Below are 19,750 nucleotides of genomic sequence, written 5' to 3'. Positions count from 1 at the left end.
GTGTGTGGTGGGAGACACAATCAGTGTATGGTGGGAGACACACTCTGTGTGTGGTGAGAGACACAATCAGTGTGTTGTGGGAGATACAATCAGTGTGTTGTGGGAGACACAATCAGTGTGTGGTGGGAGACACAATCAGTGTGTGGTGGGAGACACAAACAGTGTGTTGTGGGAGACACAATCAGTGTGTGGTGGGAGACACAATCAGTGTGTGGTGGGAGACACAAACAGTGTGTTGTGGGAGACACAATCAGTGTGTGGTGGGAGACACAATCAGTGTGTGGTGGGAGACACAATCAGTGTATGGTGGGAGACACACTCTGTGTGTGGTGAGAGACACAAACAGTGTGTTGTGGGAGATACAATCAGTGTGTTGTGGGAGACAAAATCAGTGTGTGGTGGGGACACAATCAGTGTGTTGTGGGAGACACAATCAGTGTGTTGTGGGAGACACAATCAGTGTGTTGTGGGAGACACAATCAGTGTGTTGTGGGAGACACAATCAGTGAGTTGTGGGAGACCCAATCAGTGTGTTGTGGGAGACACAATCAGTGAGTTGTGGGAGATACAATCAGTGTGTTGTGGGAGGCACAAGCAGTGTGTTGTGGGAGGCACAATCAGTGTGTTGTCGGAGACATAAACAGTGAGTTATCGGAGACACAATCAGTGTGTTGTCGGAGGCACAATCAGTGTGTGGTGGGAGGCACAATCAGTGTGTGGTGGGAGACACAATCAGTGTGTTGTGGAAGACATAATCAGTGAGTGGTGGGAGACAAAATCAGTGTGTTGAGGGAGATACAATCAGCGTGTAGTGAGAGACATAATCAGTGTATGTGGAAGACACGATCAGTGTGTTGTGGGAGGCACAATCAGTGTGTTGTGGGAGACACAATCAGTGAGTTGTGGGAGACACAATCAGTGTGTTGTGGGAGACACAATCAGTGAGTTGTGGGACACACAATCAGTGTGTTGTGGGAGACACAATCAGTGTGTGTGGGAGACCCAATCAGTGTGTTGTGGGAGACACAATCAGTGTGTTGTGGGAGACACAATCAGTGAGTTGTGGGAGACACAATCAGTGTGTGTGGGAGACCCAATCAGTGTGTTGTGGGAGACACAATCAGTGTGTTGTGGGAGACACAATCAGTGTGTGGTGGGAGACACAATCAGTGAGTTGTGGGAGATACAATCAGTGTGTTGAGGGAGGCACAATCAGTGTGTTGTGGGAGGCACAATCAGTGTGTTGTCGGAGACATAAACAGTGAGTTATCGGAGACACAATCAGTGTGTGGTGGGAGACACAATCAGTGTGTGGTGGGAGACACAATCAGTGTATGGTGGGAGACACACTCTGTGTGTGGTGAGAGACACAAACAGTGTGTTGTGGGAGATACAATCAGTGTGTTGTGGGAGACAAAATCAGTGTGTGGTGGGGACACAATCAGTGTGTTGTGGGAGACACAATCAGTGTGTTGTGGGAGACACAATCAGTGTGTTGTGGGAGACACAATCAGTGTGTTGTGGGAGACACAATCAGTGAGTTGTGGGAGACCCAATCAGTGTGTTGTGGGAGACACAATCAGTGAGTTGTGGGAGATACAATCAGTGTGTTGTGGGAGGCACAAGCAGTGTGTTGTGGGAGACACAATCAGTGTGTTGTCGGAGACATAAACAGTGAGTTATCGGAGACACAATCAGTGTGTTGTCGGAGGCACAATCAGTGTGTGGTGGGAGGCACAATCAGTGTGTGGTGGGAGACACAATCAGTGTGTTGTGGAAGACATAATCAGTGAGTGGTGGGAGACAAAATCAGTGTGTTGAGGGAGATACAATCAGCGTGTAGTGAGAGACATAATCAGTGTATGTGGAAGACACGATCAGTGTGTTGTGGGAGACACAATCAGTGTGTTGTGGGAGACACAATCAGTGAGTTGTGGGAGACACAATCAGTGTGTTGTGGGAGACACAATCAGTGAGTTGTGGGAGACACAATCAGTGTGTTGTGGGAGACACAATCAGTGTGTGTGGGAGACCCAATCAGTGTGTTGTGGGAGACACAATCAGTGTGTTGTGGGAGACACAATCAGTGAGTTGTGGGAGACACAATCAGTGTGTGTGGGAGACCCAATCAGTGTGTTGTGGGAGACACAATCAGTGTGTTGTGGGAGACACAATCAGTGTGTGGTGGGAGACACAATCAGTGAGTTGTGGGAGATACAATCAGTGTGTTGAGGGAGGCACAATCAGTGTGTTGTGGGAGGCACAATCAGTGTGTTGTCGGAGACATAAACAGTGAGTTATCGGAGACACAATCAGTGTGTTGTCGGAGGCACAGTCAGTGTGTTGTGGGAGACACAGTCAGTGTGTGGTGGGAGGCACAGTCAGTGTGTTGTGGGAGACACAATCAGTGTGTTGTGGGAGGCACAATCAGTGTGTTGTGGGAGACACAGTCAGTGTGTTGTGGGAGACATAATCAGTGTGTTGTGGGAGGCACAGTCAGTGTGTGGTGGGAGACACAATCAGTGTGTTGTGGGAGACACAATCAGTGTGTTGTGGGAGACACAATCAGTGTGTGGTGGGAGACACAATCAGTGTGTGGTGGGAGGGAGAATCAGTGTGTTGAGGGAGATACAATCAGCGTGTAGTGAGAGACACAATCAGTGTATGTGGAAGACACGATCAGTGTGTTGTGGGAGACACAATCAGTGTGTTGAGGGAGGCACAGTCAGTGTGTGGTGGGAGACATAATCGGTGTATGTGGAAGACACGATCAGTGTGTTGTGGGAGACACAATCAGTGTGTTGTGGGAGGCACAATCTGTGTGTTGTGGGAGGCACAATCACTGTGTTGTGGGAGACACAATCAGTGTGTTGAGGGAGGCACAGTCAGTGTGTGGTGGGAGACATAATCGGTGTATGTGGGAGACACAATCAGTGTGTTGTGGGAGACACAATCAGTGTGTTGTGGGAGACACAATCAGTGTGTTGTGGGAGGCACAATCTGTATGTTGTGGGAGGCACAATCACTGTGTTGTGGGAGACACAATCAGTGTGTTGTGGGAGACACAATCAGTGTGTTGAGGGAGGCACAACCAGTGTGTGGTGAGAGACATAATCAGTGCATGTGGAAGACACGATCAGTGTGCTGTGGGAGACCCAATCAGTGTGTTGTGGGCGACATAATCAGTGTGTTATAGGAGACACAATCAGTGTGTTGTGGGAGACACAATCAGTGTGTTGTGGGAGACACAATCAGTCTGAGGTGGGATACATAGTGTGTTATAAGAGGCACAATCAGTGCATTGTGAGAGACACAATCAGTGCATTGTGGGAGACACAATCAGTGTGTTGTGGGAGACAAAATCAGTGTGCAGTGGGAGACACAATTAGTCTGTCGTGGGAGACATAGTGTGTTATAAGAGGCACAATCAGTGTGTTGTGAGAGACACAATCAGTGCATTGTGGGAGCCACAATCACTGTGTTGTGGGAGACATAGTGTGTTATAAGAGGCACAATCAGTGTGTTGTGGGAGACACAATCAGTCTGTGGTGGGATACATAGTGTGTTATAAGAGGCACAATCAGTGCATTGTGGGAGACACAATCAGTGCATTGTGAGAGACACAATCAGTGCATTGTGAGAGACACAATCAGTGCATTGTGGGAGACACAATCAGTGCATTGTAGGAGACACAATCAGTGTGTTGTGGGAGACACAATCAGTGTGTTGTGGGAGACACAATCAGTGTGTTGAGGGAGGCACAACCAGTGTGTGGTGAGAGACATAATCAGTGCATGTGGAAGACACGATCAGTGTGCTGTGGGAGACACAATCAGTGTGTTGTGGAAGATATAATCAGTGTGTTGTGGGAGGCACAGTCAGTGTGTGGTGGGAGACACAATCAGTGTGTTGTGGGAGACACAATCAGTGTGTTGTGGGAGACACAATCAGTGTGTGGTGGGAGACACAATCAGTGTGTGGTGGGAGGGAGAATCAGTGTGTTGAGGGAGATACAATCAGCGTGTTGTGGGAGACACAATCAGTGTATGTGGAAGACACGATCAGTGTGTTGTGGGAGACACAATCAGTGTGTTGAGGGAGGCACAGTCAGTGTGTGGTGGAAGACATAATCGGTGTATGTGGAAGACACAATCAGTGTGTTGTGGGAGACACAATCAGTGTGTTGTGGGAGACACAATCAGTGTGTTGTGGGAGGCACAATCTGTGTGTTGTGGGAGGCACAATCACTGTGTTGTGGGAGACACAATCAGTGTGTTGTGGGAGACACAATCAGTGTGTTGAGGGAGGCACAACCAGTGTGTGGTGAGAGACATAATCAGTGCATGTGGAAGACACGATCAGTGTGCTGTGGGAGACACAATCAGTGTGTTGTGGGTGACATAATCAGTGTGTTATAGGAGACACAATCAGTGTGTTGTGGGAGACACAATCAGTGTGTTGTGGGAGACACAATCAGTGTGTTGTGGGAGACACAATCAGTCTGTGGTGGGATACATAGTGTGTTATAAGAGGCACAATCAGTGCATTGTGAGAGACACAATCAGTGCATTGTGGGAGACACAATCAGTGTGTTGTGGGAGACAAAATCAGTGTGCAGTGGGAGACACAATTAGTCTGTCGTGGGAGACATAGTGTGTTATAAGAGGCACAATCAGTGTGTTGTGAGAGACACAATCAGTGCATTGTGGGAGTCACAATCACTGTGTTGTGGGAGACATAGTGTGTTATAAGAGGCACAATCAGTGTGTTGTGGGAGACACAATCAGTCTGTGGTGGGATACATAGTGTGTTATAAGAGGCACAATCAGTGCATTGTGAGAGACACAATCAGTGCATTGTGGGAGACACAATCAGTGCATTGTAGGAGACACAATCAGTGTGTTGTGGGAGACACAATCAGTGTGTTGTGGGAGACACAATCAGTGTGTTGAGGGAGGCACAACCAGTGTGTGGTGAGAGACATAATCAGTGCATGTGGAAGACACGATCAGTGTGCTGTGGGAGACACAATCAGTGTGTTGTGGAAGATATAATCAGTGTGTTGTGGGAGGCACAGTCAGTGTGTGGTGGGAGACACAATCAGTGTGTTGTGGGAGGCACAGTCAGTGTGTGGTGGGAGACACAATCAGTGTGTTGTGGGAGACACAATCAGTGTGTTGTGGAAGATATAATCAGTGTGTTGTGGGAGGCACAGTCAGTGTGTGGTGGGAGACACAATCAGTGTGTTGTGGGAGACACAATCAGTGTGTTGTGGGAGGCACAAGCAGTGTGTGGTGGGAGACACAATCAGTGTGTTGTGGGAGACACAATCAGTGTGTTGTGGAAGATATAATCAGTGTGTTGTGGGAGGCACAGTCAGTGTGTGGTGGGAGACACAATCAGTGTGCTGTGGGAGACACAATCAGTGTGTTGTGGAAGATATAATCAGTGTGTTGTGGGAGGCACAGTCAGTGTGTGGTGGGAGACACAATCAGTGTGTTGTGGGAGGCACAGTCAGTGTGTGGTGGGAGACACAATCAGTGTGTTGTGGGAGACACAATCAGTGTGTTGTGGAAGATATAATCAGTGTGTTGTGGGAGGCACAGTCAGTGTGTGGTGGGAGACACAATCAGTGTGTTGTGGGAGACACAATCAGTGTGTTGTGGGAGACACAATCAGTGTGTGGTGGGAGACACAATCAGTGTGTTGTGGGAGGCACAGTCAGTGTGTGGTGGGAGACACAATCAGTGTGTTGTGGGAGACACAATCAGTGTGTTGTGGAAGATATAATCAGTGTGTTGTGGGAGGCACAGTCAGTGTGTGGTGGGAGACACAATCAGTGTGTTGTGGGAGACACAATCAGTGTGTTGTGGGAGGCACAGTCAGTGTGTGGTGGGAGACACAATCAGTGTGTTGTGGGAGACACAATCAGTGTGTTGTGGGAGACACAATCAGTGTGTTGTGGGAGACACAATCAGCGTGTTGTGGGAGACACAATCAGTGTGTTGTGAGAGACACAATCAGTGTGTTGTAGGAGGCAGAATCAGTGTGTTGTGGGAGACACAATCAGTCTGTGGTGGGATAAATAGTGTGTTATAAGAGGCACAAAGAGTGCATTGTGAGAGACACAATCAGTGCATTGTGGGAGACACAATCAGTGTGTTGTGGGAGACAAAATCAGTGTGCAGTGGGAGACACAATCAGTCTATGGTGGGAGACATAGTGTGTTATAAGAGGCACAATCAGTGTGTTGTGGGAGACACAATCAGTCTGTGGTGGGATACATAGTGTGTTATAAGAGGCACAATCAGTGCATTGTGAGAGACACAATCAGTGCATTGTGGGAGACACAATCAGTGTGTTGTGGGAGGCACAGTCAGTGTGTGGTGGGAGACACAATCAGTGTGTTGTGGGAGACACAGTCAGTGTGTTGTGGGAGGCACAGTCAGTGTGTGGTGGGAGACATAATCAGTGTATGTGGAAGACACGATCAGTGTGCTGTGGGAGACACAATCAGTGTGTTGTGGGAGATACAATCAGTGTGTTGTGGGAGGCACAGTCAGTGTGTGGTGGGAGACACAATCAGTGTGTTGTGGGAGACACAATCAGTGTGTTGTGGGAGGCACAGTCAGTGTGTGGTGGGAGACACAATCAGTGTGTTGTGGAATACACAATCAGTGTGTTGTGGGAGACACTATCAGTGTGTTGTGGGAGGCACAGTCAGTGTGTGATGGGAGACATAATCCGTGTATGTGGAAGACACGATCAGTGTGCTGTGGGAGACACAATCAGTGTGTTGTGGGAGGCACAGTCAGTGTGTGGTGGGAGACACAATCAGTGTGTTGTGGGAGGCACCGTCAGTGTGTGGTGGGAGACACAATCAGTGTGTTGTGGGAGACACAATCCGTGTGTTGTGGGAGGCACAGTCAGTGTGTGGTGGGAGACACAATCAGTGTGTTGTGGGAGACACAATCAGTGTGTTGAGGGAGGCACAATGAGTGTGTGGTGGGAGACATAATCAGTGTATGTGGAATACACAATTAGTGTGTTGTGGAAGACACAATCAGTGTGTTGTGGGAGACACAATCAGTGTGTTGTGGGAGGCACAATCAGTGTGTTGTGGGAGGCACAATCAGTGTGTTGAGGGAGACACAATCAGTGTGTTGTGGAAGACACAATCAGTGTGTTGTGGGAGACACAATCAGTGTGTTGTGGGAGGCACAATCAGTGTGTTGTGGGAGACACAATCAGTGTGTTGTGGAAGACACAATCAGTGTGTGGTGGGAGACACAGTCAGTGTGTTGTGGGAGACACAATCAGTGTGTTGAGGGAGACACAATCAGTGTGTTGTGGAAGACACAATCAGTGTGTGGTGGGAGACACAGTCAGTGTGTTGTGGGAGACACAATCAGTGTGTTGAGGGAGACACAATCAGTGTGTTGTGGAAGACACAATCAGTGTGTTGTGGGAGACACAATCGGTGTGTTGTGGGAGGCACAATCAGTGTGTTGTGGGAGACACAATCAGTGTGTTGTGGAAGACACAATCAGTGTGTGGTGGGAGACACAGTCAGTGTGTTGTGTGAGGCACAATCAGTGTGTGGTGGGAGACACAATCAGTGTGTTGAGGGAGACACAATCAGTGTGTTGTGGAAGACACAATCAGTGTGTTGTGCGAGACACAATCAGTGTGTTGTGGGAGGCACAATCAGTGTGTTGTGGGAGACACAATCAGTGTGTTGTGGAAGACACAATCAGTGTGTGGTGGGAGACACAGTCAGTGTGTTGTGGGAGACACAATCAGTGTGTTGTGGGAGACAAAATCAGTGTGTGGTGGGAGACACAGTCAGTGTGTTGTGGGAGACACAATCAGTGTGTTGTGGGAGGCACAATCAGTGTGTTGTGGGAGACACAATCAGTGTGTTGTGGAAGACACAATCAGTGTGTGGTGGGAGACACAGTCAGTGTGTTGTGGGAGACACAATCAGTGTGTTGTGGGAGACAAAATCAGTGTGTTGAGGGAGGCACAATCAGCGTGTAGTGAGAGACATAATCAGTGTATGTGGAAGACACGATCAGTGTCTTGTGGGAGACATAATCAGTGTGTTGTGGGAGACACAATCAGTGTCTTGTGGGAGACATAATCAGTGTGTTGTGGGAGGCACAGTCAGTGTGTTATAGGAGGCAGAATCAGTGTGTGGTGGGAGACATAATCGGTGTATGTGGAAGACACAATCAGTGGGTTGAGGGAGGCACAATCAGTATGTGATGGGAGACACAATCAGTGTGTTGTGGGAGGCACAGTCAGTGTGTTATAGGAGGCAGAATCAGTGTGTTGTGGGAGGCACAATCAGTGTGTGGTGGGAGACATAATCGGTGTATGTGGGAGACACAATCAGTGTGTTGTGGGAGGCACAATCAGTGTGTTGTGGGAGGCACAGTCAGTGTGTTATAGGAAGCAGAATCAGTGTGTTGTGGGACACACAATCAGTGTGTTGTGGGAGACACAATCAGTGTGTTGTGGGAGACAAAATCAGTGTGTGGTGGGAGACACAATCAGTCTGTGGTGGGAGACATAGTGTGTTATCGGAGGCACAATCAGTGTGTTGTGAGAGACACAATCAGTGCATTGTGAGAGCCACAATCACTGTGTTGTGGGAGACATAGTGTGTTATAAGAGGCACAATCAGTGCATTGTGAGAGACACAATCAATGCATTGTGGGAGACACAATCAGTGCATTGTAGGAGACACAATCAGTGTGTTGTGGGAGACAAAATCAGTGTGTGGTGGGAGACACAATCAGTCTGTGGTGGGAGACATAGTGTGTTATCGGAGGCACAAACAGTGTGTTGTGGGAGACATAGTGTGTTATAAGAGGCACAATCAGTGCATTGTGAGAGACACAATCAGTGCATTGTGGGAGACACAAACAGTGTGTTGTGGGAGACACAGTCAGTGTGTTGTGGGAGACACAATCAATAAGTGGTGGGAGACACAATCAGTATGTGGTGGGAGACATAGTGTGTTAGAAGAGGCACAATCAATATGTGGTGGGAGAAATAGTGTGTTCGAAGAGGCACAAACAGTGTGTTGTGGGTGACACAGTCAGTGTGTGGTGGGAGACATAGTGTGTTAGAAGAGGCACAGTGTGTTGTGGGAGACAAAATCAGTGTGTGGTGGGAGACACAATCAGTGTGTTGTGGGTGACACAGTCAGTGTGTGGTGAGAGACATTGTGAGTTAGAAGAGGCACAAACAGTGTGTTGTGGGTGACACAGTGTTGTGGGAGATACAATGGGCGGGATTCTCCCAACGGGAGTCTAAGTGCCGATGCCGGAGTGTTTTACTCCGGCATCGGCACCCTTTCCCAATCCGCTATTCTGGGGCCTACGTGAGGCTGGCAGGGGCAGCGCCTTGGGTCCTGCGCATGCGCAGTTGGGCAGGCGGCAACTAGCGCATGCGCAGTGGCCGTCCTCCCCCAGGCCGCCCCGCACAACAATGGCGCCGGGCTATAACATTGCCGACGGAGGAAAGGAGGCCCGCCGTCAGAGAGGCCAGCTCGCCGATCGGTGGGCCCCGATCGCAGGCCAGGCCCCTTCGGAGCACTGCCCCCCCCCCCTCCGGGTGAAGGAGCCCCATCCCCCCCTCACCCCCCCCCCCCGCCCCCCACAGGCCACCCCCCTGCGTTCCCGCAGAGTTCCCGCCGGCAGCGACCAGGGGTGAACGGCGCCGGCGGGACTCTGTCATGTCGGAACGGCTGCTCGGCCCATCCGGGCCGGAGAATCGCCGGCCCCACGGATTCCAGCAGCCCGCGGTGGACGCTGCGCCAAACGCGCCGGCGCAAATGGCGCCGATTCTCCACACCTCGGAGAATCGCGCGCCGGGATCAGGGCATCAGGGTTAGTCTGATTCTCCGGCAAGACGCGGGGATCGGAGAATCACCCCCAATCAGTGTGTGGTGGGAGACACAATCATTGTGTTGAGGGAGACACAGTCAGTGTGTGGTGGGAGACACAGTCAGTGTGTGGTGGGAGACACAATCATTGTGTTGAGGGAGACACAATCAGTGTGTGGTGGGAGATACAATCAGTGTGTGGTGGGGACACAAACAGTGTGTTGTGGGAGACACAATCAGTGTGTGGTGGGAGACACAATCAGTGTGTTGTGGGAGACACAATCAGTGTGTTGTGGAAGATATAATCAGTGTGTTGTGGGAGGCACAGTCAGTGTGTGGTGGGAGACACAATCAGTGTGTTGTGGGAGACACAATCAGTGTGTTGTGGGAGACACAATCAGTGTGTTGTGGGAGACACAATCAGCGTGTTGTGGGAGACACAATCAGAGTGTTGTGAGAGACACAATCAGTGTGTTGTAGGAGGCAGAATCAGTGTGTTGTGGGAGACACAATCAGTCTGTGGTGGGATAAATAGTGTGTTATAAGAGGCACAAAGAGTGCATTGTGAGAGACACAATCAGTGCATTGTGGGAGACACAATCAGTGTGTTGTGGGAGACAAAATCAGTGTGCAGTGGGAGACACAATCAGTCTATGGTGGGAGACATAGTGTGTTATAAGAGGCACAATCAGTGTGTTGTGAAAGACACAATCAGTGCATTGTGGGAGCCACAATCACTGTGTTGTGGGAGACATAGTGTGTTATAAGAGGCACAATCAGTGTGTTGTGGGAGACACAATCAGTCTGTGGTGGGATACATAGTGTGTTATAAGAGGCACAATCAGTGCATTGTGAGAGACACAATCAGTGCATTGTGGGAGACACAATCAGTGTGTTGTGGGAGGCACAGTCAGTGTGTGGTTGGAAACACAATCAGTGTGTTGTGGGAGGCACAGTCAGTGTGTGGTGGGAGACATAATCAGTGTATGTGGAAGACACGATCAGTGTGCTGTGGGAGACACAATCAGTGTGTTGTGGGAGATACAATCAGTGTGTTGTGGGAGGCACAGTCAGTGTGTGGTGGGAGACACAATCAGTGTGTTGTGGGAGACACAATCAGTGTGTTGTGGGAGGCACAGTCAGTGTGTGGTGGGAGACACAATCAGTGTGTTGTGGAATACACAATCAGTGTGTTGTGGGAGACACTATCAGTGTGTTGTGGGAGGCACAGTCAGTGTGTGATGGGAGACATAATCAGTGTATGTGGAAGACACGATCAGTGTGCTGTGGGAGACACAATCAGTGTGTTGTGGGAGGCACAGTCAGTGTGTGGTGGGAGACACAATCAGTGTGTTGTGGGAGGCACCGTCAGTGTGTGGTGGGAGACACAATCAGTGTGTTGTGGGAGACACAATCCGTGTGTTGTGGGAGGCACAGTCAGTGTGTGGTGGGAGACACAATCAGTGTGTTGTGGGAGACACAATCAGTGTGTTGAGGGAGGCACAATGAGTGTGTGGTGGGAGACATAATCAGTGTATGTGGAATACACAATTAGTGTGTTGTGGGAGACACAATCAGTGTGTTGTGGAAGACACAATCAGTGTGTTGTGGGAGACACAATCAGTGTGTTGTGGGAGGCACAATCAGTGTGTTGTGGGAGGCACAATCAGTGTGTTGAGGGAGACACAATCAGTGTGTTGTGGAAGACACAATCAGTGTGTTGTGGGAGACACAATCAGTGTGTTGTGGGAGGCACAATCAGTGTGTTGTGGGAGACACAATCAGTGTGTTGTGGAAGACACAATCAGTGTGTGGTGGGAGACACAGTCAGTGTGTTGTGGGAGACACAATCAGTGTGTTGAGGGAGACACAATCAGTGTGTTGTGGAAGACACAATCAGTGTGTGGTGGGAGACACAGTCAGTGTGTTGTGGGAGACACAATCAGTGTGTTGAGGGAGACACAATCAGTGTGTTGTGGAAGACACAATCAGTGTGTTGTGGGAGACACAATCGGTGTGTTGTGGGAGGCACAATCAGTGTGTTGTGGGAGACACAATCAGTGTGTTGTGGAAGACACAATCAGTGTGTGGTGGGAGACACAGTCAGTGTGTTGTGTGAGGCACAATCAGTGTGTGGTGGGAGACACAATCAGTGTGTTGAGGGAGACACAATCAGTGTGTTGTGGAAGACACAATCAGTGTGTTGTGCGAGACACAATCAGTGTGTTGTGGGAGGCACAATCAGTGTGTTGTGGGAGACACAATCAGTGTGTTGTGGAAGACACAATCAGTGTGTGGTGGGAGACACAGTCAGTGTGTTGTGGGAGACACAATCAGTGTGTTGTGGGAGACAAAATCAGTGTGTGGTGGGAGACACAGTCAGTGTGTTGTGGGAGACACAATCAGTGTGTTGTGGGAGGCACAATCAGTGTGTTGTGGGAGACACAATCAGTGTGTTGTGGAAGACACAATCAGTGTGTGGTGGGAGACACAGTCAGTGTGTTGTGGGAGACACAATCAGTGTGTTGTGGGAGACAAAATCAGTGTGTTGAGGGAGGCACAATCAGCGTGTAGTGAGAGACATAATCAGTGTATGTGGAAGACACGATCAGTGTCTTGTGGGAGACATAATCAGTGTGTTGTGGGAGACACAATCAGTGTCTTGTGGGAGACATAATCAGTGTGTTGTGGGAGGCACAGTCAGTGTGTTATAGGAGGCAGAATCAGTGTGTGGTGGGAGACATAATCGGTGTATGTGGAAGACACAATCAGTGGGTTGAGGGAGGCACAATCAGTGTGTTGTGGGAGACACTATCAGTGTGTTGTGGGAGGCACAGTCAGTGTGTGATGGGAGACATAATCAGTGTATGTGGAAGACACGATCAGTGTGCTGTGGGAGACACAATCAGTGTGTTGTGGGAGGCACAGTCAGTGTGTGGTGGGAGACACAATCAGTGTGTTGTGGGAGGCACCGTCAGTGTGTGGTGGGAGACACAATCAGTGTGTTGTGGGAGACACAATCCGTGTGTTGTGGGAGGCACAGTCAGTGTGTGGTGGGAGACACAATCAGTGTGTTGTGGGAGACACAATCAGTGTGTTGAGGGAGGCACAATGAGTGTGTGGTGGGAGACATAATCAGTGTATGTGGAATACACAATTAGTGTGTTGTGGGAGACACAATCAGTGTGTTGTGGAAGACACAATCAGTGTGTTGTGGGAGACACAATCAGTGTGTTGTGGGAGGCACAATCAGTGTGTTGTGGGAGGCACAATCAGTGTGTTGAGGGAGACACAATCAGTGTGTTGTGGAAGACACAATCAGTGTGTTGTGGGAGACACAATCAGTGTGTTGTGGGAGGCACAATCAGTGTGTTGTGGGAGACACAATCAGTGTGTTGTGGAAGACACAATCAGTGTGTGGTGGGAGACACAGTCAGTGTGTTGTGGGAGACACAATCAGTGTGTTGAGGGAGACACAATCAGTGTGTTGTGGAAGACACAATCAGTGTGTGGTGGGAGACACAGTCAGTGTGTTGTGGGAGACACAATCAGTGTGTTGAGGGAGACACAATCAGTGTGTTGTGGAAGACACAATCAGTGTGTTGTGGGAGACACAATCGGTGTGTTGTGGGAGGCACAATCAGTGTGTTGTGGGAGACACAATCTGTGTGTTGTGGAAGACACAATCAGTGTGTGGTGGGAGACACAGTCAGTGTGTTGTGTGAGGCACAATCAGTGTGTGGTGGGAGACACAATCAGTGTGTTGAGGGAGACACAATCAGTGTGTTGTGGAAGACACAATCAGTGTGTTGTGCGAGACACAATCAGTGTGTTGTGGGAGGCACAATCAGTGTGTTGTGGGAGACACAATCAGTGTGTTGTGGAAGACACAATCAGTGTGTGGTGGGAGACACAGTCAGTGTGTTGTGGGAGACACAATCAGTGTGTTGTGGGAGACAAAATCAGTGTGTGGTGGGAGACACAGTCAGTGTGTTGTGGGAGACACAATCAGTGTGTTGTGGGAGGCACAATCAGTGTGTTGTGGGAGACACAATCAGTGTGTTGTGGAAGACACAATCAGTGTGTGGTGGGAGACACAGTCAGTGTGTTGTGGGAGACACAATCAGTGTGTTGTGAGAGACAAAATCAGTGTGTTGAGGGAGGCACAATCAGCGTGTAGTGAGAGACATAATCAGTGTATGTGGAAGACACGATCAGTGTCTTGTGGGAGACATAATCAGTGTGTTGTGGGAGACACAATCAGTGTCTTGTGGGAGACATAATCAGTGTGTTGTGGGAGGCACAGTCAGTGTGTTATAGGAGGCAGAATCAGTGTGTGGTGGGAGACATAATCGGTGTATGTGGAAGACACAATCAGTGGGTTGAGGGAGGCACAATCAGTATGTGATGGGAGACACAATCAGTGTGTTGTGGGAGGCACAGTCAGTGTGTTATAGGAGGCAGAATCAGTGTGTTGTGGGAGGCACAATCAGTGTGTGGTGGGAGACATAATCGGTGTATGTGGGAGACACAATCAGTGTGTTGTGGGAGACACAATCAGTGTGTTGTGGGAGGCACAGTCAGTGTGTTATAGGAGGCAGAATCAGTGTGTTGTGGGACACACAATCAGTGTGTTGTGGGAGACACAATCAGTGTGTTGTGGGAGACAAAATCAGTGTGTGGTGGGAGACACAATCAGTCTGTGGTGGGAGACATAGTGTGTTATCGGAGGCACAATCAGTGTGTTGTGAGAGACACAATCAGTGCATTGTGAGAGCCACAATCACTGTGTTGTGGGAGACATAGTGTGTTATAAGAGGCACAATCAGTGCATTGTGAGAGACACAATCAATGCATTGTGGGAGACACAATCAGTGCATTGTAGGAGACACAATCAGTGTGTTGTGGGAGACAAAATCAGTGTGTGGTGGGAGACACAATCAGTCTGTGGTGGGAGACATAGTGTGTTATCGGAGGCACAAACAGTGTGTTGTGGGAGACATAGTGTGTTATAAGAGGCACAATCAGTGCATTGTGAGAGACACAATCAGTGCATTGTGGGAGACACAAACAGTGTGTTGTGGGAGACACAGTCAGTGTGTTGTGGGAGACACAATCAATAAGTGGTGGGAGACACAATCAGTATGTGGTGGGAGACATAGTGTGTTAGAAGAGGCACAATCAGTATGTGGTGGGAGAAATAGTGTGTTCGAAGAGGCACAAACAGTGTGTTGTGGGTGACACAGTCAGTGTGTGGTGGGAGACATAGTGTGTTAGAAGAGGCACAGTGTGTTGTGGGAGACAAAATCAGTGTGTGGTGGGAGACACAATCAGTGTGTTGTGGGTGACACAGTCAGTGTGTGGTGAGAGACATTGTGTGTTAGAAGAGGCACAAACAGTGTGTTGTGGGTGACACAGTGTTGTGGGAGATACAATGGGCGGGATTCTCCCAACGGGAGTCTAAGTGCCGATGCCGGAGTGTTTTACTCCGGCATCGGCACCCTTTCCCAATCCGCTATTCTGGGGCCTACGTGAGGCTGGCAGGGGCAGCGCCTTGGGTCCTGCGCATGCGCAGTTGGGCAGGCGGCAACTAGCGCATGCGCAGTGGCCGTCCTCCCCCAGGCCGCCCCGCACAACAATGGCGCCGGGCTATAACATTGCCGACGGAGGAAAGGAGGCCCGCCGTCAGAGAGGCCAGCTCGCCGATCGGTGGGCCCCGATCGCAGGCCAGGCCCCTTCGGAGCACTGCCCCCCCCCCTCCGGGTGAAGGAGCCCCATCCCCCCCCTCACCCCCCCCCCCCCCCCCCCCCCCCCCCCACAGGCCACCCCCCTGCGTTCCCGCAGAGTTCCCGCCGGCAGCGACCAGGGGTGAACGGCGCCGGCGGGACTCTGTCATGTCGGAACGGCTGCTCGGCCCATCCGGGCCGGAGAATCGCCGGCCCCACGGATTCCAGCAGCCCGCGGTGGACGCTGCGCCAAACGCGCCGGCGCAAATGGCGCCGATTCTCCACACCTCGGAGAATCGCGCGCCGGGATCAGGGCGTCAGGGCGCGGTTAGTCTGATTCTCCGGCAAGACGCGGGGATCGGAGAATCACCCCCAATCAGTGTGTGGTGGGAGACACAATCATTGTGTTGAGGGAGACACAGTCAGTGTGTGGTGGGAGACACAGTCAGTGTGTGGTGGGAGACACAATCATTGTGTTGAGGGAGGCACAATCAGTGTGTGGTGGGAGACACAATCATTGTGTTGAGGGAGACACAATCAGTGTGTGGTGGGAGATACAATCAGTGTGTGGTGGGGACACAATCAGCGTGTTGTGGGAGACACAATCAGTGTGTGGTGGGAGACACAATCATTGTGTTGAGGGAGACACAATCAGTGTGTGGTGGGAGATACAATCACTGTGTGGTGGGAGATACAATCATTGTGTTGTGCGAGACACGATCAGTGTGTTATGGGAGACCAAATCGGTATGTTATGGGAGACAATCAGTGCATTGTGAGTGTCACAATTAGTGCATTGTGGAAGAAACAATCATTGTGTTGTGGGAGACACAATCAGTGTGTTGTGGGAGATGAAATCAGTGTGATATGGGGGACGTTATTGTTCTGTTGTGGAAGACACAATCAGTGTGTTATGGGGACAAAATCAGTGTGTGGTGGGAGACACAATCGGTGCATTGTGGGATATCATAGGTGTTTTGAAGGAAAGCAATATACTGCATTTGCAAATGTCTTTCATGATGTCAGGATGCCCCAATGTGCTCTATTCAGCGTTTCTTTCCTCCCAACAACAGATTACGGCGTCGATGATCCACCTGGAACGGTGGCTTCCGAAATATTTCTGGTTTCGTGCTGGTATCTGTGGGAGAAAGTTGGGTCTTGGTAACAACTGGTACATCTGGTGAGAGCTCGCAAGTGATTCCAACAGCATTAGACCAGGGAAAGAAATCACCTGAGATTTCCTTCTGGACAAAGGGGCCCATAATGATTTCCACATTAGACAACTGGGAATTTGGAATTGCATGTGATATTCAAACCATAAAGATTGGATAAGTCGTGCACTGTCGACAGACAAGGTCGTGTGAGGCTGGGAATTGATCAGTTTTACAAAGCTGCACCAGAATTTGGAGGCTTGGGTCACTGTCTGTGCGGAGTCTGCACGTTCTCCCCGTGTGTGCGTGGGTTTCCTCCGGGTGCTCCGGTTTCCTCCCATAGTCATTAAATGTGCAGGTTAGGTGGATTGGTCATGTTAAATTGCCCTTAGTGTCCAAAAAAAGTTGGGTTGGGTGGGGTTACTGGGTTACGGGGATGGGGGCTTAGGTAGGGTGCTCTTTCCAAGGGCCGGTGCACACTCGATGGGCCGAATGGCCTCCTTCTGCACTGTAAATTCTATGATTCTATAATTCTATACTACACACATTTCCATCACCTCTACAGCATCATCTCACCCTCCCCATTGCATTCCAACTCATCCCATCCTTCCTGACCACTCCACTTACCACAGAATCCCTGCTCGTGTCACGGTGACCATGATCCTCAATTATGCTTGGCCGGCAATTCTGTGCAGCTTGCAGGTGGAAATGAGGTTCAATATTGGGGACTGTGTTGGCCATCATTATTCCAGCACCAGGATTGAACCCTATACTGCAAGGCCCCACACAGTTAATCCTCAAGCCCAACTTGTCGACCAGTCTTTCAGGCCACCTCCCCAACCTTCCCACAAAGACTCATTATCCACTTTCTCTTTGTCCCCTATAGGAAGCCTTTAGATGTTTGAGAGGCTAAAGCAAGTTGTTAATCGCTTGACCTCTCTATTTTGGCCTTACAGGGTGGAAGACACGGTCGATAGTGATATGAAGAGCTGCAGCGGTCCCAAGCATGCAAAGGTAGACCAGCATCAGGAATCTGGGAGCAAGACTGAGAAAGAAAAAAGCAACCACCAATCCCCCATTGGGCATGAAGCAGAGCAGAACTCCAGCATTGAGCTGCACATCCTCCGACGCAGGTCCCGGATTCACTGTACTAATGAAGCTTTCAATGAGGTTAAAGAGGCGGATTGCTCTCTGTAAACTCTGAGAGACACTCTGTGTCAACGACCATTGGAGCTTCGATGCTGTGGAACATCTGTCCATTCTCCTATAAACGTGTTGGGAAATTTACTACTGGAGGGCCAAAGGGGCCTATCATACATAAACCTAAAGGTTTTGAGGTGGCAAAGGACCATTGGCACTCTGATGTTCTGCTCAGACTGAACATGGTTTGGTGAACAATTGATGGGGAGGATTTTCTGAAGTTCATCTTTCTGCCAGTCTTGCTGAACTTCACTACATTTACTATCTATCCTTCCCCTTCGCTGAAAACTCAGAGAATCTTACTTTTGATCGAGGGGTTCAAATGCTTTAAAATAGATACCCAGAGTAAATTATAGGTTAGGCTCTAATTGAGCGGTTCAGATGGTGACATATAAGATGGCGGATAGCCGCTAATTTAATCTTGGCCTTCAGATGGCTTATAGATAGAATAATGTATATCTGGGAGTTTGAAGATGGCTAAGTGCACAGAGAGAATACAGAGCTCCTCATCTTGATGGCATTACTGTCTGTGCATACAAGATGGCCACCTGATGAACAGCATGAGGATTGAAAATTCTACTTATTAATGTGATATTTAAATACATATATATATACATGCATTTATCTAATAAATCTCTATTCAAATTTGTGTCTTTGTTTATGATGAACATCTTAGCAATTCTAAAAGGAAGCCATCCAGTCCTCTGCATCCACAGTAGTGCTAACTCTCCTTGGATGGTCAGTGCAGGGAAGATTTAACTTCTGGGGTTAGGTTGAATTATAGAGCAGAGAATAAGAACAAAGAACAAAGAAAAGTACAGCACAGAAACAGGCCCTTCGGCCCTCCAAGCCTGTGCCGATCATGATGCCCTAACTAAAAAAACCTTCTCCCCTGACTCGGTCCGTATCCCTCTGTTTCCTCCCTATTCATGTACCCATCGAGATGCCTCTTAAATGTTGCTAATGTGCCTGCTTCCACCACATCCTCTGGCAGCACGTTCCAGGCACCCACCACTCTCTGCGTGAAAAACTTACCCCGCACATCTCCCTTAAACTTTCCCCCTCTCACCTTGAACCTGTGCCCCCTTGTAAATGACACTCCACCCTTGGAAAAAGTCTCTGACTATCCACCCTGTCTATGCCTCCCATAAATTTGTAGACCTTTATCAGGTCTCCCATTAGCTTCTGTCTTTCCAGTGAAAACAATCCTACTTTATTCAACCTCTCCTCATAGCCAACACCCTCGAGACCAGGCAACATCCTGGTGAACCTTTTTTGCACTCTCTCCAAAGCTTCCACATCCTTCTGATAATGTGGTGACCAGAGCTGCACGCAATACTCCAAATGCGGCCTACCAAAGTATTATAAAGCTGCAACATGATTTCCCTACTCCTGCACTCAATGCCCTGTCTGATGAAGGCAAGCATGCCATATGCCTTAATCACCTTGGCCACCTGTGAAAATGAAAATGAAAATCGCTCATTGTCACAAGTAGGCTTCAAACGAAGTTACTGTGAAAAACCCCTAGTGATGCCACTTTAAGGGATTTGTGGACCTGCACACCCAGATGCCTCTGTGTGTTAATGTTCCTAAGGATTCTGCCATTTACAGTATAATTCATACTTATTTTTGATCCTCTAAAATGCATTACCTCACATTTGTCCGGATTAAACTCAATCTGCCATTTCTTAAAAAAAAAAATTTAGAGCACCAATTATATTTTCCAATTAAGGGGCAATTTAGCCTGGCCAATTCACCTAACCTGTACATCTTTGGGTT

General features: G+C 49.2%; 1 protein-coding gene across 1 annotated transcript in view; it reads left to right on the top strand.

Moving 5' to 3' along the window:
• Positions 1 to 18,605, top strand: part of LOC140395366 (transient receptor potential cation channel subfamily V member 6-like) — a 201,754-nt gene extending 183,149 nt beyond the window's left edge. Inside the window, exons 14-15 of the mRNA XM_072483022.1 lie at positions 16,694 to 16,800; positions 17,728 to 18,605. Coding sequence (XP_072339123.1) covers positions 16,694 to 16,800; positions 17,728 to 17,968 — 348 coding nt within the window. The 3' untranslated portion in view covers positions 17,969 to 18,605. The remainder of the gene's footprint in view (positions 1 to 16,693; positions 16,801 to 17,727) is intronic.
• Positions 18,606 to 19,750: the final 1,145 nt, after the last annotated feature.

Source organism: Scyliorhinus torazame, chromosome 18, assembly GCF_047496885.1.
Source record: "Scyliorhinus torazame isolate Kashiwa2021f chromosome 18, sScyTor2.1, whole genome shotgun sequence".
Lineage (NCBI taxonomy): Eukaryota > Metazoa > Chordata > Chondrichthyes > Carcharhiniformes > Scyliorhinidae > Scyliorhinus > Scyliorhinus torazame.
The sequence above is the reverse complement of the archived record's forward strand: the minus strand, read 5'-3'. Positions and strand labels throughout refer to the sequence as shown.